At 48.4% G+C, this 19,296-nt stretch overlaps 1 protein-coding gene across 1 annotated transcript in view; it reads left to right on the forward strand.

The window, feature by feature from the left end:
* The window catches only part of LOC147736738 (alpha-tectorin-like), a 457,896-nt gene that overhangs the window by 370,075 nt on the left and 68,525 nt on the right, over positions 1–19,296 (forward strand). Inside the window, exons 9-10 of the mRNA XM_086952687.1 lie at positions 274–841; positions 9,364–9,560. Coding sequence (XP_086808813.1) covers positions 274–841; positions 9,364–9,560 — 765 coding nt within the window. The remainder of the gene's footprint in view (positions 1–273; positions 842–9,363; positions 9,561–19,296) is intronic.

Below are 19,296 nucleotides of genomic sequence, written 5' to 3' on the forward strand. Positions count from 1 at the left end.
CGCATGATTGGTACACAAAATTATAATTTTAAAGCTAGTGTTTTTCATTGTGAGAATTTTATGTATGGTCTGTACTGTGAATATTAATTTTTGGAACAAATAGGGAGGTAAGGTTTGCATATGCATGCCTTTTGCGTACATGGGTGGTATATATATATGCATGTTTGCTCGTAAATACCTTGTTTGTGGTTTCACTACTCTTCATCGACCAATCAATAAAGTGACTAATATTGCTTTTTCTCCTTGTGCTCCGTTTTCTCTTGCATAATTTAGGTAAATGGTATTTGGTCTCTTATCCCGATGACTCTCATCAGTGGGAAGGTCAATGTATTGTGGAGCGGTCTGGTGGTGGCTATCCACACTGATTTTGGGTTGGACGTGACCTACGATGGATATCACCATGTGGCAGCCACCTTATCTGCGGGGTACAATGCCTCCACCTGCGGCTTGTGTGGGAGCTTCAACAGTCCGGCAGGAAATGCCTCAAGCGAGGCTTCCATCGCTGTAACGTCAGACCCTCTCTCTGATGGAACTATGAGTACAAGTGGAGGTAGTGCAGGTCCTCAGTGCACAGAGTATTCTGCATCTCCAGCCTGCATTGGACAAAACATTTCCCTGTATCGTAGCTTGTCCCACTGCGGCATCATGGCATCCTCGTCAGGGCCCTTTGCGGCCTGCGTTACACTCTTGTCCCCGGAGTCCTTTGTGAATAGCTGTGTAAATGACCTCTGCACTCGTGGGGGAAATCACTCCTTGCTGTGTTTGTCCATGGCCACCTACGCTGAGCAGTGCCAGGCACGCGGCATCCCTGTCGACCAGTGGAGGACATCTACCTCCTGCGGTAAGTCTTTAAAAATCTGTGACTGATGGGTTTAGGCTGATATGTTGTGATTACAGTGCTTATGATGACATTTGAGGAGCTCTGTGTCTACCACCTGTGATACTTGTTTAGTCCAGTGGCGTTTTAAGGTTCTGTGGCTGATGGGTCTAGGGTGATATGTTGAGGGTAGGGTGCTTATGATAATCTTTGGGAAGTTCTGTGTCTTCATTCATTGTCTACCACCTGCGGTGAGTCTCAGTCCAGTGGCTGTTTACAGTTCTGTGGCTGATGGGTTTGGGCTGATATGCTGAGGATACGGTGCTTATGATGATCTTTGAGTAGTTCATTGTCCTTATTCATTGTCTACCTCCTACGTTAAGTCTCAGTCCAGTGACTATTTAAAGTTCTTTGACTAATGGGTCTATGCGGATATGTTGTGATTACGGTGCTTACGATTTTCTTTCAGGAGTTCTGTGTCTTCATTCATTGTCTACCACCTGCGGTGAGTCTCAGTCCAGTGGCTGTTTACAGTTCTGTGGCTGATGGGTTTGGGCTGATATGCTGAGGATATGGTGCCTATGATGATCTTCGAGGAGTTCTGTGCCCTCATTGATTGTCTAATCCCTGCGGTAAATCTTAGTCCAGTGGCTGTTTAGGGTTCCATGTATGACCCAGAGTGTTTCTGTATTACAGGTGGTGATGGCTCTGTGCTTGTGAACTGGGGTGTGAACCAGTATGTGGTCAAGAACCTGCAGCTGCCATAAACCTGAGATTGTGGCATTGAGTCACTCGGCGAGCCAAGGAAACACTTCCACTCATCTAGCTATCAATCTTTAAAAACAAGGGTCCCTAAAATCACACACCAGCTCTGTTATAGACCTAGTGTAGTAGTGTATAGTCTTAGACCACCAGGTCTAAGGCTTGGGAGCCTCGCACCAAGTCTCTGCTCCCCAGTGCCCCTGACGCGTGATGGTAACTATAAAGAAGGTGAAAGATGATCCTTCTGAGTGACCCCCAGTTCAGAATGAAATGGAAAGAGCTTCTTGTTGGTCGCCCGTGAAGTCCTCCGGCCATGCAGGGACCCTGTGAGCTTCCTGTGTTTCATGCACCAGACCAGGTTCCAAGCCAACTGGAGCCAGCAGCTACTGCATCCGTGCACCCTTCAATTCAATTCAATTCAATAATCCTCTATTCGGTATTTAGAAAACACCATAAAAGTACATATTTATACATTATTTTTTAAAAAGCAGTTAAAATACAGTACATAAACATCACCTGCTCAGTACAAAGTTCATATATTACCATAGTCACGGGAAATTCATTCAGCCCAACCCTCTTGCGTTCCTCGGCCTTAAAGCAACCGTAATAAAGTGTATAATACAAAACAGAGTTAAAGGATCATTAGCCCTTTGCAAGAATAGTGGGGCAACCTTTGCATGTCTAAACTTGGCCTGTTTTAAAATACCTACTAGAAAACGCGCCTGGGTAAGACATAAAATGGACATAATAATACAAAATGAAGGGCGTCCTGCGGAGACCGATTGCCGTAGCCGCAGGCACCCTTCTGCTCAACGGTTGAAGTAAAACCTAGTGGATCCGCCAGTAAATGGTGTAAAACGAGTGATTAAAAATCTGTCTTGCGCGTTTGGCATGAGAGCGAGATAGGGTTCCATGCCCTCCCCTGTCTTGACCATCCTGTGGGCGCAGACTGTGGGTTTACCTCCTTCCTCTAATGCTCTACGTGAGGCTGTCTGCTCCAAAAAAAGTCTCTTGACTCTGAGTTTGTCTTGGAGGATAATTTCCGCTGGTTTTGTGAAGAGATCTTTACAACCAATTCCTTCAAGGGAAGCCGTCACATATTTTAACCACGGGATTCTCATTCCTTTATCCCTATCCAGACAACCCCTGATGATGTGTCTACTCAGGTATGCTTCCGTATTGGTCCAGATCCTTAGCCAGGCCATAAGGGGTCTAACCTTTATCAAATCTTCGATATAGGGCCTGCCCAGTTCCTCACGGGCGATCAGGGCCGGAGTACTTTGTGGTGTTTTGAGCACCTTCCTCAAATATTTATTTTCCTCAAATTGTACATGCTGGGTATTTACAAAACTCCAAACTTCTGACCCGTAAGTCACTTTTGAGCAACATATTGCGCTATACAATTTCAATATTTGCTCTGGTGACCACCTACCCAGCCTGCGCCCATAATTCATTATAGCACCAGTCGAGGCCACTAGCGTGGTGCACCGCTCTTCAATTAGTATTTTGAAATTTAAAAACCCATCAAATAACAGGCCAAGATAGGAAAAAGTTTGTACCTGTTCTATTTTGTGTGCACCTATTTTATAGGAAAACTTCTTGCAGGGTTTAGTACCAGCCAACATGACAAAGGATTTAGTCAAATTAGCTGATAGATCTATGGTATCCATAAAACTAGCAAACCCATCTATCAGACATTGAAGCCCCTTGGGCGTGGGGGCTAAAAGTACTGCGTCATCCACGTACAACAACACAGGGACGGGTCGAGTACCTACTCTTGGAGAATCCACCTTTAATTTACCTAACACCTGATCTAGATTATTTATGTACAGAGAGAACAAAAAGTGGGCCAGGATGCATCCCTGTCTGACCCCACTAGTACAGGAAAAAGGTTCTATAGCGCCCTCCTCCAGATTGAAACGCACCTTGGCGGTGGTGTTCCAGCTCTCAACATATTTACCAGGCCCTGATCCACTCCTAGACTGGCCATCAGGGTCCACAACTTCTCTCTGTTTACGTGGTCAAAGGCTGCGGTGAGATCCATGCACCCTAGATATACTGCTTCAGTGCTGGATATGGTGTACTTGGCCACCAATAGATAAAGGTTCAGGCACTGATCCGTCGTTGATCTCCCTGCCCTGAATCCATACTGGACGTCAGTAATCATTTGGTGTTCCTCAGCCCAGTGTATGAGGTGCATTAGGACCACTCTGCCTAAAACTTTAGCTGTCACGTCTATCAATGAGACGGGTCGATAACACTGGGGGTTGTCCCTGTTCCCTTTTTAGAAAACTGGGACTATTATTGCCGATGACCATGAACGCAGGCGGCCAGTTGCGACAGCCGCATTTAACACCCTTGTGAGGATAGGAGCCCATAAAAAAAAGGTCTGGTGGGATACCATCTGGGCCCGGGGCTTTATTTCTTGTTAAACCCTGTATGGCCACTAAAATTTCCTCCAAAGAAAATGTTACTGAGGAAACCCACTGGCAACCCCTCCCTACATCATAATTATTCTCCCCTGTGTGATTATACAGGCCTTTAAAACGGTCATATCATTGTTCAGGCAAGATAGTAGTACCAATTTCTGGGGTATTAGTGTCCTGGAAACACAGGTTGTTTATTATTTTCCAGAACGCCGTCATGTCCCTTCCCTCTGCTGCGTCCCTTAAATCTTCCCAGGCTTGAAATTGAAGGGAGGTCTTCCTACATTTAATAGCCTTTTTATATGCGCTCCTACACTGCACAATTCTGAACTTATCTCTTGGAAGACTTTTCAGGCTAATTTTTAGATCCTTATGTGCTCCGGAGCACTCTTTATCAAACCATCTCGGAAGCAGTGTTTACCCTCACGGGTGTAGTGGATTTTAATAGACCATCTATCAGGTGGGCCACTGCCTCAAATGCCCTAACCACAAGAGGCCCCTCCACCGAGAGATCTAGACATTCCCCGATTGGTCCTTTCCCTCTTTCCATTAATGTTTTATAAAAGGCATCCCCGTCAACTTTAGACCATCTCAGACGTCTTCCCTGGTCCTTTACCTTTTCAATACTACCTGCCGTCTCCCCTCTCCTATCTCTCCTTGGGGCCAGGTTTGTTATCTCGAGAACTAGAGGTTTATGTTCACTAAATGTATTCCATTCAATCTCAACCCCTCTTATCCAGTCCTTAAAGAAGCTGGGCACCATGATGTAGTCTATGTGCGAACTACATCCTCTTCCCTTAAAGGTTGGAGTAACAGCAGCTTCCCTTCCGATACTAACCAAATCAATAGTATATTCCAGGGTTTGTCTTTTCAATATCTTGCCTGTTTCAGTCCCCTCACTTGTATGTTCGAAATGTGGGCCTTCCTCCACCGGACAACAAGACCACTCTTCGTTGGGAGGTAATAGATTAGGGCATAGATGGCAATTAAAGTGACCGGCTAAGAGCACAAACGGGGCCACCACCCCCTTACTCCTAGCTGTCTCTGCACTTAATCTGTTGTCGAATTCATGCATTATGGTAATGGTGATGGTAAATTCAGGGTGTAATTTTTAGGCTTCAGCTGAAAGCTCCAACTGAAGTCATCTTCATGGGTCGTGGACATATTCCGTGTGGATGAAAGGATGGGGATGCACCCTGATTTGTAAAACTGAGATCTCCCTCTTCCCATACGACCGTTTTAGAGGGAGTTCTATTGCTCCTTAGTCAGTCGAGCTCCTCTAGTGACGTCAAGGGGCCAAACCTATTCCTCAGTCTAAATACATCCTCATTTCCTAAAAGGACACCCGGCATTGGATAGCACGGTCCTATACTATCATCGAAGCGATCCCTTCTTCATGGATGTGCAGGGCCTTGATTGTAACTCGAGGTTCCCCTCGGATAAAAATAACCCAAAGGCAAAGGTCTCATGTGGCTCGATTGATCTAAGGTCCCCCTCTTAATGTGTGGGTAACTGCTCTGCGGTCCCTAAACTTCACTACCACACAGTTACCAGTGATGTCTTTGTTCCTATTCCCCAACCAGCTTACTCTCCGCACGTGCAAGATTTCCCCCTGTGCATTCCCTGGGAGCGGCCTGCTCTTGTTTAGCCAGAACATAGTCTTACTTCTTAGTTTTACATGGGATTGTGTGTGTTCTGGCTTCAAGTCTGGCACCCGTGAGTATGACTACGTATGAGGATGCCTCTGGGGTAGATTTATACTTGGTGGTTGGTGGGTTGGTAGTCGTCTTAAGGGGTGACCCTCTTGGTTGACCCAAGAATGGGCATTCCGGGGTGGTCCACTTATGAGTTGGAACTTGCGCAATGGTAGTTGACGAGGCAATAGGTGCCTTTCTTGTGCACAGGGGAGTTCTATAAGGGCACTGCTAGTGCTTGGTTTTTGAGGGATTAGGGGTGGTATTGGATGCACGCTGGGGGTAGTTAACACAGCTGGAGGTCTGCTATGCAAATTCCCTGGAATAGTCTCAGAGGCATTGGGATTGGTTATTAAAGTGGAAGACATAATGCCACTCTGCCCCCCCCCCCCCTGTTTTCACTAGGGTTACTATTTTGTCTAATCGACTCACAATTAGATTCATCTGGGTGTTAACAATTTGTTCAAAATGACTCTGTAAATCAGTTATAAGTTGGTGCACCCAGCTGGAGGGTACTTGAGGTTCATGCCCCACATCCTCCCCTGCAATACTTATTGCTTCATTCGGGACAGAGATCATTTTGCCCGGCTTGTGCTTAGTTTTCCTGAGGCGGGCCCCCTTTTTCCTAGTGATAGATGCCTTTCTCCCAGCTTTAGGTTTCACAAGATAAGCTTTATTCATCATCTGAGCACACAGGATCTCCAAAACTGATGACGCTAGCGGGCTGATTTGGGAATTAACCATACCATCAAATTCATATTCTTGGGTCATAGTCATCAGGTCAAGTTGCGGGGTTAATGATAGGCTCCTTTCGATTTGCTCTATTTCACTCGATGAAACCCCAATGGCTTTTTGCAACATTCAGTCAATAGCAGTGGGCTGTGCAGTTGTAGGGGGGAGTATTTTCTTTTGTTTAGTCGCAGAGCTAGAGTTAGATGGGAGACCATGACAGAGTTTGGCTGATCTTGTTTGCACAGTACTAGTCATAGTATTACAGATCTAACACAAGTCTACAGAGTTAGATGACTAGTTAACAAGCACAACAAAAATGCGGCTCCCAGCCCCAGAGTCAGTCGGTATATTGTATCAGAGCCACACCTGCTGAGCAGTTTCTCAGGCCCCCTGACTCCAGCCCTCTGTTTCCACTTGAAACAAAAGTTTTGGAGTGGCAACTCCGCCTAGTCACTCACATTCAAAGGCGCCAACTCTTCTCTCGTCAGGCCAGAGTCAGGCCAACAAGATGCCACGTTCCCTCAGTGGTCAAAAGAAAGTTTCTCAAGGGGGGTGGGACCAGCCCAGCCTCAGCCAGCCCCGGACGGCTACAGACGGCCCACCCTGTGCCCGGGCTTTGCCCGGACGCCGCGCACGCGTGTCCCGCGTTGCATGGGGCGGGAGCGCTGTAGTGCTGCAAGAGGCGTCGCAGCTGTGGCGTCAGCAGGCCTGCGACAAGCAGGGAATTCTGGGGGCTGTAGTTGGAGAAGCCGTTCCCCTCACGGCGGCGTCACAATGTCCTGCTCCCTCCCGTAGCGCTTCAGCTACCAAGAGAAAGCCGTTCCCCTCACGGCTGGGATGAAACAGTGATGCAGTTTGTCCTCCAATAGGCGCGAAGTGCCTGGGGTGAAGCGGTGTCTTCTATTATAATGTCAGGATGGTGGTGTCCTGTAGGGCTCCTGAATTTCTTTAACTTTCTTTATTTGGTAGGGCTGTCCGGTTTCTCGTAACCTTCCTCTGGCGCCCTCTGCGCAGTTCATTATTAAACTGCGGAATTCACTGCCAATTTAGCTTTTGTGGTCAGAACTTACTGGGCAGTGTCTGTGGAGGGTAGAATTATTTACCACTTGTGTCTCTGCCTTGTATATCATTGCTCTTCAGCTGAGTAACACTTGGATCTCCAAGGTAGCGGGTTGAGCGGACCAGAACTACGCCAGGCTCCGTAATACTCTGAGAAGTAAGATGCAGTACGACAGGCGTATTCAGAGTTACTCATCTTAAAATTAATGAGGCCGGAGCTGGAGCAGGGCAGCAATGGTACATTTGTCAATATATGGGGGTTTACCTCATGCACTTCGGACAGTGTACCTGCCCCTATATCTTTTTGGGAAAGTTACGCTGAATTGAGTTTCCTTTGTGGTCTGTCTGCGTCAATTGTCCTGCTCTGAAGTCTCATCCGACGTCTTGATGTTGTAGTTGGTGTTATGTGGCGATGCAGCTGGGGCTTCTCGGATCATGTTGTCGGAGGCCACACAATGGAGCGAGAGCGATGGTTGGGGACCTGTCCTCTTACTGACTGATGTACCATTGCCTTTAAGGTACTCTAAACATACTCTTCCACCTCAGCCCAACAACACCTGCACCCACAGAAGCTTCAACACCTAAATCCTGCCCCTTCACTTTGATGTAGGGGCTGCCCTTGCCCAAAACCCCATGAATACAGCCCTATGTGTGCTCGTTTCTACTTTTGAACATACTGGAGAAAATGAATGCTTATAGGGGACCTCATTTATGGGGGTTTGGCATAGGGCAGCACGTCCTCTTGTTGCGCTGTCCTAAGTGTAAGGGCAGGAATGCATCATATTTATTCTATACGGTGCGTTCCTGTCCTTTCCCCCTGCGCTCGTGCCGTTTCTGCAGCCTAGCACCAACGCAGGCACCCTTGCACCGTGGTGGAAACTTAGGGGTCTATTAGGATGGCGGTCGGAAAACCTCCCCAACCGCCATGGTTGCAGTAAAAGACTGCCCACAAGGACCACAGCATAACCGCTGGTCCAATTAGGATGCTCCGCAGTCGAAATCCGACCGCAGCAGTCGGATTCTGGACTTTAACAATGCGGCGGTTCCTGCTGCCAGTAGCACCGCTGCAATGTTAACAGGAGTTGGCAATGTTGGCAGGCACTGCACAGTGTCGGCCACCTGACACAGGTAAATGTAGGGGGTAAGAGGCTATCATGGGTCCCCCCCAGTGCACCAACACCACCCCCAACACATTGGGGGCCCGCAATGGGCCCCTGGAACATGTCTTTGCATGCCTTTCCATGGCTGTTCCACCACCGCGGAAAGGCTGGCTACCGCTGGCATCTTAATCGTGCCGGCGATGTTTGGCCCTGATCCGCAACAATTGTAGTGGTCCAGCTCTGCCCGCAAGGCAAGCGGGCGGACTGCAACTGGCGGAAAAGTGGCAGGCAGAAGATCACACTGATGCTAATCGGACCAGCGGTTTTCAGCGTTTCGACCGTTGGTCGGGCCGCGGCTATCCGCCCACCTTCCTAATAGACCCCTTAGCGTGGTGCACACTTGGTGCAAGGCTCTCATAAAAATGCCCCAACGAGTGCAGATAAATGGTAAAATATTTTGCCACTTTAAAAAAGAAAATTAGAAATACCAATGTCATTTTAACATCATCTGTACAGATTATTCAGCAGATGATACTTTTTTGTAGATATTTGAAAAGTAGTTTAAAGAAATTGTTGTGAGATGTGCATCACCTCCGCCCCTCATGTCTTTTTAGTGGTGTTTAACTGAATGTAGCGTCTGCTTCTGCCTTTGTGTGACCAATGAATAAGCACGAATGAATGCAGGGCCTGCTGCTTTGCTACAATGTTATGACTGTGTCGACTCTCACTTCCTTTTACATGAATAACGCTTGCTCACTACCTGCTTTTTTCAGGCATCACTTGTCCCGCCAATAGCCACTATGAGCTCTGTGGTGCGAGGTGCCAGGACTCCTGCAGCGCTTCTACGGAGCCTACGTGTCTGGCTCCCTGCTCCGAAGGCTGCTTCTGCAACACAGGATTTCTCAGAAGCGGTAACGAGTGTGTCAGTGCCGGGCAGTGCGGGTGTAGCTACGAGGGCAGGTACTATAAGGTGAGTTGAGTCCAAAGCGGCTGCGTTCTAGTGCACAGGATATGTGAGGCTAAGTATGAGTTCATGCAGTCTATCACAAATGCCAAGACAACTACCAGTAAAGTTTGCATCTTTTGCGGGGCACAGCTTTGGTTTTGTTTCACATTGAAAATAAAAACACACCTTGAGTGCTCCAGTGTGCAGCCATAAGCTCACGGTAAGAAGCAGGCCCATGCTAGGGCTCCAGGTAACAGACAGGATCTGCCCAGGGCCCCTGGTAAGAGGCAGGTCTAGCCAACAGCCACAGGCAATAAGGGGGAGAGGATGTGGCCTTAAGGCTAGAGCAGTCGACCTCGAAATGAGGAACCGTTTCGAATCTCAGTAGGGACGCTCAACATCCTGTGATTCTGGGCAAATCACTCAATCTCCCCGCGCCCAACAAAAATGAATGTGTCCTTGTGTAACGCAACTGGTGCTCATGTAAAGCGCTAGGATACCTTCGGGTCAAGTTCGTGCTATATAAAATGCATAAATAAATAAATAAATAAACAGGTTCAGACCATGGCCCTTGGTTAAAAAACAGGGCCAGCCAAGGGACCCAGGTAATAGATGGGATCAGGCAAAGGCCCTTGGTAATCGCCAAGATAAGCCTCGGGCCCATGGCTATATGCAGTATCAGTCTAGGGCCCCTGGTAAAAGGAAGGGTCAGCCAAGGCCTCATGTAATAGATAGGATCAGCCAAGGGCCCCTGGTAATAGAAACAGGCAAGGGCCTCTGGTAATAGAATCAGGCAATGGTCCCTGGTAATAGCTAAGATCAGCCAAGAGCCCCTGGTAATAGAATCAGGCAAGGGCCCCTGGTAATAGAATCAGACAAGGGTCCCTGGTAATAGCTAAGACCAGTCAAGGGTCCTTGGTAATAGCGAAGATCAGTCAAGGGTCCTTGGTAATAGGCAGGATCAGTCAAGGGCCCCTGGTAATATCCAAGATCAGTCAAGGGCCCCTGGGAAAAGGCTGTATCAGTCAAGGGCCCTGTTAATAGGCAGGATCAGTCAAGGTCCCTGGTAATAGGCAGGAGTAGGCAAGAGCCTTCTGTAATAGGCAGGGTGAGCCAAGGACCTCTGGTAATAGACAGGTTCAGCCCAGGGCCCCGGTAATAGATAGGGTCAGCCAAGGGCCCATGATAATAGCCTCTCTGTAATAGTCAGGGCCAGCCAAGGGCCCTCTGTGATTGTCAGGGTCTTGTATGATGGACAGTACATGGGGGCCACATTCACTCCTCAGTGACCACCAGCCACCATGATCAGCCAGCCTGGGAGGGGGTAAATGTCATGGACACATCAAACAACATAGCATAAGTGAGATGCTGGGCCCTTGGCTGAATGTTTGAAACTGAAGAAGGACTAGTGGAGAAGTGTGGCTCAATGGTTAGAGCGGCAGACCCTGATGCAGAGGTCTAGCCCGGGATCAGGGTTCAATTCCCCGCCTCGGCGAGTCTTGGGCTCAAAGTTCCACGGACCTGATAATTCTCGCCTCTGTGCCTATTCCAATCAAGGAGTCCCACTCTGCAACTCTGGGCAATAGCTTGCTTAATCTCCACAACGGCCCCCACAACGCTAAGGATGCCTGGCCTCCACCTTGGGGGTGCCTAGGAGTGGACGCCTCACAGAGAAAGCCAGGATGGGTTCCACAGCGATATTCGTACAAGCGCCTTGAGACCCTTGCGGGTGAGTAGTGCGCTATACAAGTATCAATTTACATTTTACATTTACAACAATCTACGATGTGGGATCAGGAGATCTCGACGAGTGCGCCATGTTGTCCCTTCGTGTGGCGCGGTCTAATGTTGATTCAGTTACATCTCTTGTGTCAGCAGAGCTTGCGCACATTTCAAGTGACAATTCCAGGAGAAGCCAGAATGATGTACCCTTTGGTGCAAAAACACTCAGATCCAGCAGCAGACACCTCTGTCCAACACCCGCACCTGACATGTCTCCACCCATAGTTCTGCCCCTAGTCAGGACTGTCGGACCGGTATCTATCCCTAAGGCATCATAATGGAGCGATTACTCCCTGTAATCTTCATTACTCTGATTACCCTAAGACTAAACCCTCCCCTTCCTCCCCTCCCCTCAGCCTCTCTCCACTGAGGTGGCCCATCCATGGGTGGATCTATTGCAGAACGTCCCACCATCCCCAAGCACCGCGATCAAGGACGCGACAACAGAAACGGAGGGTGGGACGGGAGTACTGGGGCATGGTAGAGTGACTGGTGGAATGAAGGTTATTGGTGTGTCATTGGGCTATTTCCTGCTCAGCACTATTTCATCACAACTTGAGGATATCCCAGCACACTTAGTGGAAGGACCAATCAACAAGGCACACACACTTCAGAAGCAATGCAATCCATCAGTTTTATGAAAGAGAACATTATCATCAAAAGGGTCCTCAGTCAGGAAGAATGCCTGTTGTCGCTCTAGTACCAGTGTCTGTGGACTTTTGATGCCTCAAACTCCACCGGGAGATGAACACAAACGAGCCACCCAAGTGGCGGCTCTGCCAATGCCCTGGAGGGGGACACTACTGGCCTTTAAAGAAGTCACTCCCAGTATTTCTCCCCTGAACTGGTGGGTAGAGAAGAACCCTGGGAGGAGTCGGCAGAGAGAGAACCATCTTCATCCATCAATCTGGAGTCATAAAGAGTGGTGACTCGCCTGCGAGGGTGTCAAGGCGCTGTTGAGGAACAAAACCAGGGAGAATCGTGGAAAACAAGGATAACGCACTCAGAAAACAGAGGAAAGGAAGGAGAAAGCAGTAAAAATAAGGCAGAAAGCAGGGGATACTGGTGCAGCAGCACCGGAGAGCAGGGCGTGGGGCCTGCTTAGTGGATTGCGCTGCAGCCTCCATTAAGTAGGTCCTGGGGTACTGCGAGGGGCGCTGGGAGGTGGTGGGCGGGTCTAGGCGGGAGAAGGGCGGCAGATGGAGCAGCAATGCGACAAAACACGGAAAAACAGTTGAAACAAAAACAAGGCAACAGCAGGGGAAGGCACTCAGTAAGATGTGGGAAAAGAAGGTGAAAGCAGTAAAATGAGGCAGAAAGCAGGAGATAGCGACGCAGCAACTCAGATAGATGAGGAGTCAATCTCGGGTGAAATCGTCTCTGGTAACACCTACAAGAAATACTGCTGCCTGTGAGAAGACTCCATCAGCTTGGAGGACTCCTGAATATACTGGTCAAGCTTCTGGGTCTTGCAGAGCTTGCTGACAAAGCTCCCTAATGTTGGTCCCAGACAGATAAGATCTCAAAAAAGGCACCATCGGGAGAACAGGCAGAGCTCCAGCTGGTTTCCAGTCAACGAGATGAACCCACTGCTCAGCCACTGAGTTAGAGACAGTGGCCCATTGCCAATGCCATCAGCAGGAAGTTCCAGCGGAAGAGCACTGGCAGCCAGTAGTGGCACCAATCCCTTCCCATCCGGACAGTGGCAGCCACCGATTGAATGTCCTTCACCACACTTTGATCAACCCTTGAGAGAAATAAACAGCATAACCTCCTGCCCTGGTGGGCCGGTCCGGTCTCGAAGGCGGCCTTCACTCTCGCATGCATGGAATCAGAAACCAAGACTTCCTCAGCGACTCCTGAGGCGTGATCCGCCATTGATGGCCAGGATAGGATCCAGTCTCAAGGAAGGAGACCAGTCCAGATCATCTTTACCCGGCGGGTGGGAGGGCGGGTGAGCTAGAGCTTCATAAATTAATATGTCAGACTGACGGCCAAGGATCCCTGAATTCCCACAAAATGAAATGCGACAACAACCCCCAGTTCACATGAAAGATGGAGCCTGGGAGGCAAGAGCACCTCGGATTGATGGAGCATCTCAAACTGGTCTCGGTGAACCTGCCTTCCATCTTAAGATGCAGCTTGGCAGCCAGACCCCATGCAGAGACCATGCCCTTTGGAAGGCTTGGTGGAGAGGGGGTGGGCACGCTCGGAGACTGCATCATCCTCGTACTCGGGCGAGGACCAACACAATGGAGGGAGAAGACACGTCCCATGAAGAAGCAGACGAAGGGCAGGAAGGACAAGATGTCCCTGCTGAGGAGGTCTTCACCAGCTGACAGCCCCTGGATCTTTGCCTCAGCGAGAGGAGGAAGCAGCGTCTGAGAGTGATGCACCCACGCCGGGGGTGGGTGCGGGCTCTGGATCTAGGTAAACACCATCATGATCCTTCTCCTGTGAAGAGGCGGCTGCTCTGCAGAGTGCTTACTATGTTGCATCCTCGCCATTCACAGTGACCAGTGGCGGCTGGTGACATTTGAAAGTGGTGAGTGTAAAATAATTGTCGTACTGCACTGTGGCGAGTGAACAACCTATGGGGGGTCCCGGGGGTTCTCCCCCCGAGAAAATATTGAAAATAGAGTGGACAAATGGTGCATTTTCAAGCAAATTTGAGAAATTAAAATAATAACAATACATTTAAAGGACCTAACACATGAAGTCAAGTTGAAATAAAGTAGTTAGAAGTAGCAATGAGAAGTAGGCCTTAAAACATGTCAAATACATTCCAGCATGGGTTGTAGAGAAACGTAAGGAGTAATATGATGACTTTCTCAAGTAAATGTGCTGGAGATTAGACTCCCAGAAGAGGCACTCTCTTATTTAAATAAGTGCTTGGCGCATGTGCCAAGCACAGATCAAGGATTAGTTCGACATCCAAAGACTTTCATATTTAAGTTTAAGAGGTCTTCTTAAACTAATGCTTTTCATCACTCTTCAAACAATGACATTTTTACCAACCATTTTATCATTGACAAGGACATGACCAGCAGAAATAGCCGATCTATAGCAATTGATTAAGACATTAGGTAAACTCATTATGGCACGAGGAAATAGAACAAGGATGACATTGAAGAATAATCGTTTACACAAAAGACAAAATATTATGGTTCAATTAAACATCTAAAAATCTTTAAATATATTCAAACATTAGAAATAGTACATAAGCTGAAAGAAAAGGCAGGTTAATCTGTCAGTCACGCAAGGATGGGACTAGGGAAGGGGGTGTAGGGAGATCTCTGTACATTGGAGATCGGTACAGAGGCAGTAGGAGGGGGGTGGGGTTAAGCCACACACTAGGGAGCTTCAAAATAGAGATAAATATGAATAATGGTAATGAAGGAAAATGAACTGATCTGCTTGGAGCCACGTTTGAAAGAGGCAGATTGTTGAAGGCTCGTGCCTTTCATGTCTTGCTATTGTCCTATTCTGGACCTTATTATTTTGATGCAAGCGGCTGATTGGACTGCATTAAAGGAATAATGCATAATGTAGCCTCCGTTCTTGTAATGAAATCCCACAAAATGCTATTTTATTTTATTTTATTCTTCGTATAAACAAAATAGGAGAAACACCAGTTGTTCTGATGTCCTCTCCCAGTTTACTGCGCCTGAAACTGTTTTCTGCCTTTCAATGAATCATTTGCCTTCCTCTTTAGTAACATCCTCACAAGTGCGGTGCTGCCGTGATAATGGCCGACTAAGTGCTCTTAAGTGCCAACTAACACTATCCAGTGAAGCGGTGACGGCTGGGTGAAGAGAACGCCTCACACATGTCTAAGCACGGCCGATCAGAAAAGGAAACGTGTGGGTCGCCGAGGCCAAGTTTGAAAAACAAGCGCAGATCACCAGGAAATGCAATTCAAAGTCAAGCTCAATCTTTGAAAGGAATTATGCGACACTGAAATTAAGCAACTTTTAGCTGCAATGCCATCTGCCCAAACACGCCAACTACACTTTGTGCAATTTACTTAAACTCCATGGAACACGGATGTCTCCAGCAGGTGAACATCATGAAACTGCAGCGGTTATTAAAACTTCATCTATCCAGTGAAGCTGGGGCACAGCTACCATTGGTGCAGCAGGTTCAGTGGCACCGGAGCCCACGGAACCTAGTTAATTGCTGTTTTTTGCCACCCCTACCACAGTGAAATGCTAATTTTCCATGCTTGCACCAGGGCCCGTGCCATCTTTGACAGGGAAACAGAGCGAGGGTAGGCATACTGGCAAGTTGCCGCCACCTGCCAGAGTGGAGCAACAACGTGCTCCTTATCAAACCCGCCAGGCTGTAGTTGCTGTTCTATGGGTGTTACCTTCACCCAGAAACAGGACTACTAGGGCCCCATAACCGGCTACTTCCAAAAGTCTTGGTGTCTGTTCTCCCAATTTTTCTTTTTTGTGCACTTAAATTCCCATTGGTCCTGATGAAGTGCCCACCGATTCCACTGGAACAAATATGCACGAAACATGTCGACCCCACTATAGAGACGGCCTGTTAGGAACATTACATTCCCATAGGGCGTCCACTCTTTTTCAGTTAGGCAGGATCTACCTTCACCATTAAAACTGATTGCTACTAGGATTGACCCTGACCTATTTTAAACCACCTTACACGTGCACACCACCCCCCCCCACACCCGCACGCACCCAAGGGCTTCTCCCAAAAGATCTCCGACAAATAGCCCAGGAAACGGTGAGCCCGTCGAGCATTGCAGCGCCGGCCCGACGAGGAGCAAGGCCCAATGATGAAGCATAACACCTCTCGGGTTGTGTGAGGGCAACATGACAAAAGTTTTGCCTTTCCCCCCCTTTCCCCTTTCACCATCCCTATAGGAACTCTACTCTACTTTTTCAACCCGTGCCATCTTTGCCACGCTCGTGCAGGACTGTTGCACTGTCCAAAACAGCTTCAGGACAGCTTTACTTGTGTGCATGTGTAGTAGATAAAGAAGGTGCTAGTCTAGCCTCAGAATTCAGCAGCATGCTGGGATCTGAGCGCCCTGGAAGAGTGAAGGCATGCACTGGTGTGTTTCTCTCTGGCTGCTGCATTGATAAACAATGGGCTAATGCTGCCGAGGTCCTCCTGTACATGAGCTCTAACGAGGCCTGTGATTGGAGGAAGGCACCACTCGCTTCCATGGAGACAACAATGGGGACCTGGTCTCAGCAACAGAACTCATATATGGGGACTGGAGGGGAAGGGTGAGCGCACTGTACATTCTGTCCAGCCTTTCATCCACTGGTTACTGCAGTGGCTTCAAAGTATGCAGGAAAGGCCTTCTATAATACAACCCTATTCACCTAATCTGAGCAGAAGGACACGCCTCCTAGAATCTGAAACCAGCTTTTGCAAACGGTGGTACTATTTTGGATTGAGGTCTTAGAGAATCTAGCCATGCTTTGAAAAGACCGGTGCCTCGCCGTATTTCCTCTCTTAAAAGCGCACAAGAACAGGTATTACAAGCAGGACATCTAACCTGCCCTTCTATTGAAATTCTATAGCGCATAGTTGTTAGCTCATTATCGCCATTTTAGCGGCAGTTTCCTGCCGCTAAAACAGCGATAATTTTAACGAGGTTCTTGCTAATATGCCCCTTAGTACATTAAAGCCAATGTCCCAACTTTCCTAGGCTCCCTGTCAGCAATATAGACACACTTTCAGCAACATTCAAGTCAAAACAACTTTTTTTATCTCTCCTCAAAAAATAGCGAGCATATGGCACGCCTAAAGCAGCACTCTGTGTCCGCTCTCCTTTCTATAGTCGCTTTCACACTGGGGGACAGGATCTTACAGTGCCGAAGCACTTTAGCCAAGCCTCGAGCCTCTAAAAGCAGATTTACATTCACAGAGAAAGCAGAAGAACTCTGTCTGAAGACACAGACAATGTTCTCTTCTTTTCGGTGCTGGCAGCTGCCTCCCGCTTCCTATTATTCCCTCTCTTTCTGTCTTGCTCCACACTCACTGAAAACCGTGACTTGAAGAAATGGTTCACAACCTCTTTCCTTCTTTCATGTAGTTGCTTCCCTATGAAATGGGATTCAGAAAAGGGGGTGGTGATGAACAGAGTGTCTGAATTAAGCAGACCACTCTTACCCAGTCCAAAGATCAGGGCTTGATCCATCACCGTTATTTATCTCACTGCACCATCCCAGCTCAGAACCTGGCTATATGCAAATCAGTCTGTCCCTGGCCCAGTGCATCATGGGAACAGGGCAGACTAAACTACCAAGCCAATTCTTCACCAGAAAGGAGACAAGCTACCGGGGACCGGTTTCTGGCATTTCAGCCGTCTTCGGCCCGGCTTGCTTGAATCCTGATGGTGCAGTGAGAAAGGGACTCATGTCTGAGTATACCCTGCCACACCTATAGTGGCCAAAAACGATTCAGAAAAGGGGGTGGTGATGAACAGAGTGTCTGAATTAAGCAGACCACTCTTACCCAGTCCAAAGATCAGGGCTTGATCCATCACCGTTATTTATCTCACTGCACCATCCCAGCTCAGAACCTGGCTCTATGCAAATCAGTCTGTCCCTGGCCCAGTGCATCATGGGAACAGGGCAGACTAAACTACCAAGCCAATTCTTCACCAGAAAGGAGACAAGCTACCGGGGACCGGTTTCTGGCATTTCAGCCGTCTTCGGCCCGGCTTGCTTGAATCCTGATGGTGCAGTGAGAAAGGGACTCATGTCTGAGTATACCCTGCCACACCTATAGTGGCCAAAAACGATTCAGAAAAGGGGGTGGTGATGAACAGAGTGTCTGAATTAAGCAGACCACTCTTACCCAGTCCAAAGATCAGGGCTTGATCCATCACCGTTATTTATCTCACTGCACCATCCCAGCTCAGAACCTGGCTATATGCAAATCAGTCTGTCCCTGGCCCAGTGCATCATGGGAACAGGGCAGACTAAACTACCAAGCCAATTCTTCACCAGAAAGGAGACAAGCTACCGGGGACCGGTTTCTGGGATTTCAGCCGTCTTCGGCCCGGCTTGCTTGAATCCTGATGGTGCAGTGAGAAAGGGACTCATGTCTGAGTATACCCTGCCACACCTATAGTGGCCAAAAACGATTCAGAAAAGGGGGTGGTGATGAACAGAGTGTCTGAATTAAGCAGACCACTCTTACCCAGTCCAAAGATCAGGGCTTGATCCATCACCGTTATTTATCTCACTGCACCTTCCCAGCTTAGAACCTGGCTATATGCAAATCAGTCTGTCCCTGGCCCAGTGCACCATGGGAACAGGGCAGACTAAACTACCAAGCCAATTCTTCACCAGAAAGGAGACAAGCTACCGGGGACCGGTTTCTGGCATTTCAGCCTTCTTCGGCCCGGCTTGCTTGAATCCTGATGGTGCAGTGAGAAAGGGACTCATGTCTGAGTATACCCTGCCACACCTATAGTGGCCAAAAACGATTCAGAAAAGGGGGTGGTGATGAACAGAGTGTCTGAATTAAGCAGACCACTCTTAACCAGTCCAAAGATCAGGGCTTGATCCATCACCGTTATTTATCTCACTGCACCTTCCCAGCTCAGAACCTGGCTATATGCAAATCAGTCTGTCCCTGGCCCAGTGCACCATGGGAACAGGGCAGACTAAACTACCAAGCCAATTCTTCACCAGAAAGGAGACAAGCTACCGGGGACCGGTTTCTGGCATTTCAGCCGTCTTCGGCCCGGCTTGCTTGAATCCTGATGGTGCAGTGAGAAAGGGACTCATGTCTGAGTATACCCTGCCACACCTATAGTGGCCAAAAACGATTCAGAAAAGGGGGTGGTGATGAACAGAGTGTCTGAATTAAGCAGACCACTCTTACCCAGTCCAAAGATCAGGGCTTGATCCATCACCGTTATTTATCTCACTGCACCTTCCCAGCTCAGAACCTGGCTATATGCAAATCAGTCTGTCCCTGGCCCAGT

Source organism: Lissotriton vulgaris, chromosome 1_2 (genome assembly GCF_964263255.1).
Source record: "Lissotriton vulgaris chromosome 1_2, aLisVul1.2, whole genome shotgun sequence".
NCBI classification, from domain to species: Eukaryota; Metazoa; Chordata; class Amphibia; order Caudata; family Salamandridae; genus Lissotriton; species Lissotriton vulgaris.